The sequence below is a fragment of the Sardina pilchardus genome, chromosome 6 (assembly GCF_963854185.1).
Source record: "Sardina pilchardus chromosome 6, fSarPil1.1, whole genome shotgun sequence".
Classification (NCBI taxonomy): Eukaryota; Metazoa; Chordata; class Actinopteri; order Clupeiformes; family Clupeidae; genus Sardina; species Sardina pilchardus.
Genome location: NC_084999.1, coordinates 17,543,770 through 17,551,971, shown reverse-complemented (window position 1 = coordinate 17,551,971; position 8,202 = coordinate 17,543,770). Strand labels below are relative to the sequence as shown.

General features: G+C 43.1%; 1 protein-coding gene across 2 annotated transcripts in view; it reads left to right on the top strand.

Moving 5' to 3' along the window:
- ntrk1 (neurotrophic tyrosine kinase, receptor, type 1) overlaps window positions 1-8,202 on the top strand; it is a 35,050-nt gene that overhangs the window by 184 nt on the left and 26,664 nt on the right. For both annotated transcript variants that reach the window (XM_062538766.1, XM_062538764.1), the window contains exons 1-7: window positions 1-349; window positions 4,062-4,136; window positions 4,542-4,613; window positions 6,659-6,727; window positions 6,854-7,008; window positions 7,292-7,434; window positions 7,971-8,109. The exon at window positions 1-349 is cut by the window's left edge and continues 184 nt beyond it. In XM_062538766.1, coding sequence (XP_062394750.1) covers window positions 114-349; window positions 4,062-4,136; window positions 4,542-4,613; window positions 6,659-6,727; window positions 6,854-7,008; window positions 7,292-7,434; window positions 7,971-8,109 — 889 coding nt within the window. In that variant the 5' untranslated portion in view covers window positions 1-113. The remainder of the gene's footprint in view (window positions 350-4,061; window positions 4,137-4,541; window positions 4,614-6,658; window positions 6,728-6,853; window positions 7,009-7,291; window positions 7,435-7,970; window positions 8,110-8,202) is intronic.

The window sequence follows — 8,202 nt, the reverse complement described above, 5'->3', positions numbered from 1 at the left end:
TGCTGCTGTTGTTGTTGTTGTTGTTGTTGTGAGGAGAGGCCTGTGTCCTACGAAGACCCCACTGATTGAGAGACCAGTCGCACCTGGGACCGCTGAGCCGCCCGTGGGGGGTTATGGCAGTGCGGGCAGAGCGGGCGCTACGGGCCCCAGGCCTGTGCCCTCTGGCACTGGCTCCGCCGCTGGTGGCGTTGGTGGCAGCACTGCTGGTGTGCCAGGCGGCGCCGGCCCAGAGCGCGTGCCCGCCGGGCTGCAACTGCTTCTTCTCCTGGCTGCACTGCCTGGACGGCCGTGCCGGCCTCAGCAACATCCCGGCCCTGGTGCTGCAGGAGAGCGAGAACGTCACCGAAATGTGAGTGAAACGCCTTTTTACGACCCCGGCGAGCTACACCTGCTGCTGGAGCACAAGGGTGGTGGTGGTGGTGGTGGTGGTGGTGGTGGGGTGTGTGTGTACTGTGTAGGGTGGGTGTTGAGTGGCTGAGGTCCTCTTATTTGCCACTGATAAAATCTAATCACGTAGCTATCGTTTCATTTGGCTGAGTGCTTCAAGTGGATTTTGATGTCAACACGGGTGCTGAAACGCTGTGACTGTAGTCGCTTTGGTTACTCGTTGGTGAATCTGTGATCCAATATCACTGTACTTGTGTGTCGTTTGGCGCGGCTTGTTTGTTGTGGACCTTGGAGCCTGGAACAACAAGTGTTTTCGCAACAACTTGGCAATGCTGCTTGGGGGCCAGCGGAAGGCCAAGCAAAAACAGAGTTCAATCTGGGTGATTGGTATCCAATGAGTATGCATGGGGAGAAATATGGGATTATTGATTGAAATACACAATCATTTCAAAATGCGCATGCTGATGTCAATGCAGTCACTATGTCATGATTTGTTCATCACTGATTAACCAATCACATAACTGGAGGCCATGAAGAATGCCTGGTGCTGTTTTGGGCCTATTCCAGGAATGAGCCACTTTCACAGTTCTGAATGACGCAAATGAGCGGTTGGCAATGTACCGTTCAAAACAATATTCGATCAAGGATCAAGGATGTCTTTATAATCCCTGAGGGGTAATACACACAGGATTCACCTGATTCTCAAAGGTCAGTGATTTCAGTGCCAGGATATATACTGTACAGTGCTGCAGAAGTTCAACAGCCTGGTCATGGATGACTACAGGAGATTCTGAAGTCTTAGACATGTCTATGTTCTTCAAAGGACAACTGGACCTAGTCTGTGAATTCTGCCTCTATAGGACCAGGGGTTGTCACAGCAAAGGCAAACTTAGCTCTTCGCATATTGGGTTTGGTACTCCTTTGAGTACAACACAAATAGTTGAAAGGGTGCACCCCTGGACCTATCCAGAGGAGGACAGAGGAACACCTAATGTAGTTTCCTGAGTAAGCCCACATACTTTCTGCAACTAAGTGACATAATAATGTTGGATGATGATGTGTTAAATTCCACACACGTAACTTTAATTTGATGAAGAATGTGGTTCTCCATTTCTGTACAACAAATGGGAGAGATGACACAATCACAGTGTTGTCATGGTGACGTCATCATGAGAGAAGCCATTCTAGAACCCATTGTGGCTCAATCATTTCCAAGCAGATCTAAGCTTGATGCTGAGGAGAACACAGCTTGGTGGACTGTGATCACACCCTTTAATATCGGGTCAATTTTAATTCACTTTTATTTATTCTATTTTCCTTTTTGGTCATTTGTTTGGTTTTTGGAAAGTACATGAATTAGTTTGGATTTCTATGGGTTTCCACCGCTAGTTCAGTATAAAATGCATTTTGTGTGGACAGATTTGTCCCATGTTTCTCACCCACCCCCACCCCTCCTGTCTTGATATAGTTTGTCCCTATATTCCCTATATTCCTTCGAACACACTGTTGGCATTGCTGTTGTTTGGCTGTGCTTACCAACTGGGTTGCCACTCTTTGTGTTCACTTAACCTGCATGACTCCACCCAGAAAGCCTGTCTAGGTATAATACAGTGAACAACTCACCTGCGGGAGCATTTCTTTTTTTACCACATGGCCAGATTGCTCTTTCACCACAGTCTGGTGTGATCAGCACCCTAGTGTGTGTGTGACAGAAGCCGATGTTTGGTCCAACACTCAGGAGCTCAACAGACACCACTGGGCAACAAATGCGGAAGAAGGCATAAACACGAACCCCAACGGCAAGAATTCATGAATGATGCATCGCGCTATAAATTCAATTCTGCCAATGGCCAAAGGCACGCCGGGACCGAGAACAATAGATGAAATATTACCCACTTGGCTCGATCCAATAAGTGAAGGGAGTTTATGATTCCCATCCCACCTGCCTCGTAATTTGATTACAGCTCTTCGAGTCAATCTAACACAAATAAATATGTTTGTGCTTTCTGTGCCTCACACTGCGGTCCTAGTGCCCGTGGACAGGGTGACAAACATAGCAGCACAGCCAAACAACCTCAGAGGTTATTAGTGAGTTATTATATAGTTATATAGTTATTTTTCTATGGCCACATTAGTGTAGCTCAGGAAAATTAAACAAAAATGAATTTTTTAACAGATTAACAATATTTTGAAAATATTGAATGGATTATTTCACCATCAAGGCCCATATTTGATAGCGGACTGTAATTGGGGTTAAGGAACAATGCTGATGCAGGAGGTTTGGGGGGGCTGTAAATGGACTATGGTTAAGTTTAATATCACTCAAATGATGATGGTGATAGTGAAGAGTGGTGTGGGGCCGCAGCATGAGGCTGTTATGGCCGTGATGGCCGGCTCCCTGTGTGCCACGAACAGGGTAATTGTCAGGAGAAGGCTGGTGTGCACTCAGTGCTCGCAGTAGAAGAGCTTTGGAAGCTCATAGAGGCCATCCAAACACACCAATTACGGCAAACCCTCTTAAAATGACAGATAAATGGGAGAAAGAACACTACCCAGGTGCTCTCCACCCAGTCTCCATATCCACACCTCGCTCTATCTCTGTTGTCTGTTGGTAGGGTTTTCTTTTACTCTACCCATGGCTCATTTTGGCTGCAGGTTTTGATAGGCTTCAACTGCATCCGATTACACTAAAAGGTTACTCCTAAACAACAGCAGTGGTGCCAAGTTCCACACTGGTCAAACTCTGCCGTACATTTTTAATCACAAACTGAAACGCACATACTGTAGCATCATGTGTGCAGATGTTAAGCCGTTCATTTTAATGCTAATGTTATACAGTATTTATTGATGTTATTGTAAGTGGCTTTGAACAAAACCGTCTGCCAAAACAAGTATAGACATTTTGAAAATAACTTTCTGTGAAATAGAACAAATCAAATCAACTGTTATCACAGAGTGCTCTATTGTCCACGATCTGGCTTTTGTGTGGCTGAGCCCCATGAACCTTCATTTTAGTCAGACCCTGCTAGGACCAAAGACCTAATGAGGCATGTGGCTGATTAACCATTATATTCCAGAGGGGTGGGACCGATACATCCCGCTGGGAATCATTCTCCTTTTTCAAGTAGTAGCCGCCAGCCCCATTGAATCTAAGTCTTATGCGATCTTTGCACAGAGAGCTCGTGCTGTGCTTTCCGATACGAATGAGTTTGAAGACGATTATTTTCTGTTACTGTCTGTTAAAGTAATGTCTTATAACCTAAATAAAAATACCAATATTATTAATAAACGAAATAAAATGTAACAGAATAATGACAATAACCATAAACATATACAAACCACAACTTTGAGTCAGAAAGCAGCAAAAGCTCAACTAGTAACCACTTGAAATAATAATGCTGCTATGCGCTGTTGGAGATATTGAGAGGTGATTGATTTAAGTGCACACTTCGACTCCTTAACTCTGGACTATCAGCTCAAAACAACGATCACTTTTGTATATCTTGTTGCTTGACTGTATACTGTATATAAGGGTTGCTTGTTGTTTTGTGGCTACTATTATCATTGTTTCTCTGCTTTTTGCTTCTCACGGTGCCATCTGTATGAATGATGAAGGTTTTATTGTTTGTACTGAACATTTTGTGTCATTAATTTCTAATAATTTATTTCCCTAGAGTCATTGAAAAAGAGCCCGATCTGAAAAATATCACAGAAATAGATCTCGCCAACTACAGGGAGCTGAAGAATCTGTAAGTGCAGTATATTCATATGAAATATGATGTTATATAAAATTCACATTTACCTTACATGAATCATCTTGTGAATGTTAAGAGGCATTTGAATTATTTCTTGCAGAATGATACACCAATCTGGTGCTCTTTGGCCTAAAAGGAAAAGTCTTAAAGTTAAAACAAACAGTGTAATTATGTGCATAGACAGATAGATAAATATATAACAAAACCACAAAATCAAGTTTTAGGAATTTAAAGAGAGCTTTTCAAAGGCCCTGGATTATTACCATTATATGTATCCGGTTGCGCAGAATTCATTGTAACGTGAGATTATGATATCAGTGATTGAAGTGATATGATCAATCATCAGTTCCTGAGTGATTGAAGACTTCCTTTTGATGTCTGATTTCTCCCTCCACTCAGGACGGTGACATTTTGTGGGTTGGAATACATCTCTGTCAATGCTTTTCAGCACAACCTCAAGCTCCAGTCTGTGTAAGTGTCCTTGTCCTTACAAAGGATTGTCTTTCTACACCTTGTTCCCAACAAGCTCTGAGCTCCATGCTTTGCACCTGTCAATCAGAAACTTCTTTCCCATTATACTTAACACCTCAATTCTGCACAATGTAATACAATTATGCCAAAAACAACTCATTCAGGTAAAAATTAGGCCAAGTTCTCTAAACCAAATTCAGATTTAAACTCTATCTGAGAACTGATATGAATAACCTGTTCCTTACACAGCTGATTCAAATCAAGCTTTGCACAGCATAGTCATTTGTATTGCCTGACGCTTGCACCCAAGGTATTATCTTGTACAGTATCTCAGTTGTACTGCAGGGTTGTTGACCCTTATCGCGACCATCTTGTAATTGTTCCTGCCCTGCTTGTGTGACATGCCTGGTGTTGTGGATCTGGGGGAGAGAGTGGTCGAGTAAAAGCTGGGGGGGAACAACCCGAGAGGGGGCTGAGTTTGGGAATGGGGTGGGTGGTCGGGCAGTCTAGAGAAATTGGAGAAGACATCCACCAGTCACCTTTTACTCGCTCACTTTGGCGTATTATTGACATCTGATGCATAATAAATACACTCCACTAAGGGTCCATTATCGCCTAATCAATATTTCACCAAGGGGAAAAGAGGGGGAGAACAGCTGTGCCTCTGAGATTGGAAGGACTTCTCTGGAGAGCGTGGGCGTGGAGAGAGAGAGAGAGAGAGAGAGAGAGAGAGAGAAGGACAACGCTCTGATGGACACACTGTACCGCACTGTACAGAGGGGCTGTATCAAAATGGAGGGATCATAATTTTTTTCATCATAAGTGCCAAGTCCTCCATCATTCGTTCTTTTTTTAAATTACTTTGTTTTTCACTCTTCCTCAGAGCAACCCCCCCCCCCCCCCCCCCTCCTCTAAGCAGCTACTATTCCCGGCCACCCCCCCCCCCCCCCCCCGACACACACACACACACACACAGTCACACACACACACATACCATCCCATCCCACTCCACCCCACGCCATCCTACCCTGCCATCCAGCGGGAATGGCAGAATCGAGCTGGTAATAAGATAGGCCCTGATGGCCAACCCATCTGACACGAACTTTTGGGAGCAAGGAAAACAAATATTTGAACCCCCTCCTGCCCCCCATTACTGCTGCCACAGAGAATATAGATCAGCCATGTGGTAGCACTGTCCCTGGTGACGTCGTCTGTCATCTCTGTAGCGGTTTTTAAGGATCTGTTTTCCTCCACTGGTATAAGAGGAGCATTCTGACTCAGGCTGCCAAGGAAACCACATGAAACCATCCACTGAATACATTAAGACTCAAAATTCAATATTGTATTTTAAGAAATTGCAAAAAAAAAACGATATAGCCTATCAAAATCTATTGACCATTAAAATATATATATAACATTTATCAATAGCCCAATAATGTCATACAAAGAACCATTTCTTTCCAATCTTAAATAAATGAATTTCGATGTTAACAAATATTGATTAATATATAAATCATTGTCAACTGGATAATTTTGATAATCCCTCCCCATTTTAAATTTGAGGATCCACCTTTATATAAGGATTAAAATGAAAGGGGCTATCTCATGATTAGCAGCAGTTTACAAGTCTTCTTCACAGGCCTTGCGGTTTTCCCTGTCAAACACCTGGAAGTGCAAACTTCATCCAGTGAATTAAATCCTGGCACCACGACGTGCATCTAGGGCCAAGTCTCCTATGGCTCAGAATTATGTGTTGGAGCTAAAGGCTAATTCACTAATGTGGAGAACACATGAGTGCATGCCAACATTGTTCAGGAATGTAGCACTTGATGTGAATGATTACCTTTCATAATTGATTAGAACTCTTTAAACTGCCAATCCACCCATAAACTAAGTCTGTGAGGTAAAGACACTTTTTTAAAACAAAAAAAAAAACTTTGAGGTATACAAGTTCATGACTTGAGTTTAACATTTAAGTTAAACTATTAAGTAGTTAAACAAGTAATGCTGAACTTTAAAACTTTAAAACTGTTTTTTCCTAACAGGAATCTGGCTTCAAATGAGCTCAGGCACATCAGCTGGAAGGTCTTCCACCATCTTCCCCTTCTGAATCTGTAAGTCATATTAGGGACATTCACATAATGGTTATACCACAAGTCAGAACTGATATACTGCCAGGTGAATGTTATGTTTATATCTCACCAAACACAATGTCTGTCTGTGCTCTTGTTTGACCATAGGGCTTTAAGTTACAACCCACTGGATTGTTCATGCGACCACCACTGGCTCCAGCAGTGGCTACTGGGTGGACGCAGTGATCTTGACAGTCAGCCTGTGACCTGTGTGTCCAATGGGACTTTTATTCCACTGGAGTCCCTGGTCATAGATAACTGCAGTAAGTTGACTCTAAAGTTTGACTGTCCATACACTAAGATGCATGTAGAGAATAAGGTGCAAGTAGATCAAAAGTCAGTAGATCCTTTGATTTCCATTCTGATTTTCAATGATGCCTGATTATGAAAATGTGATACTGAATCATCCATCCATATGCTGTGAGGTTTTCTGTATTTGTGAATCTTACTCTAAAGAAGAGAGTGGTCATTATCTAAGGCCCAGCATAGGCATTCACTGCTACAACATGTCTCCAACAAAGCTTTCATAGGTGTATTACTTGGCAGGTGTTCCCGAAGTGGCCATCCATGCGACCAGAACGAAAGTGCAGGAGGGAGGGAACCTGACGTTTGTTTGCGAGGTGATCGGTGTGCCCACGCCCTCCGTCAGGTGGAACACGGCGCAGCTTCACTCACACTACACCTGGGAGGTACGGAGCAGTGGCCCTGCCCCGGGGGCGCGCATTCGTCCACTTACAGCAACTGGTTGATTATAGACAGAGTCGGTCATCCGGAGTTTAACACGCCAGCCTTTTGGGGAAATTAGCTCATTTAGGATAACTGGTGTAACCCGCTTCCAGTGAATTATTCTGCACTAGGCTAACAGTGTCAGACTGGGATATTGCAGGCATAGAGAAGAGACCGGTATGTCTCCTCTTATCGAATTCTGGGGTAGACAAGTAAATATGCTAATATCGCAAAAATGGGGCATGCTGCTACAAAACATTTCAGGATAGTGCTCATGTCAACACTGAATGCTACTATTTTATGGTCATGATCTTCATAATGATTAGTACTAATAATTCATGAGTATACTAATAATTAGTAATAATGATGATGACATGTAACACTACTATGCAATATTTACAATATTATATATTTACAATATTAACCATAAAACCATTTCTGCAAATGATGTATTGTTAGATGCTATGTTAAATTCATTTCCAGTCTGTTGTGTTTTCAGAGGAGACTGTGGGGCTACACACAAGAGCTGGTCCTCCACCTGGTGAACGTGTCTTCTTATGACAACCTCCATAACCTCACCTGTGAAGCAGAGAACAGGGCAGGGCCGGGCAAGGCCATGGTGCCTCTGGATATTGAATGTGAGTCTTTGAACAGTGTTGCAATATATTTAGAAATCTAGGGGGCTGCTAGCATTGTGTGTATTACCATAGAATGTATGTGTGCTAATAGTG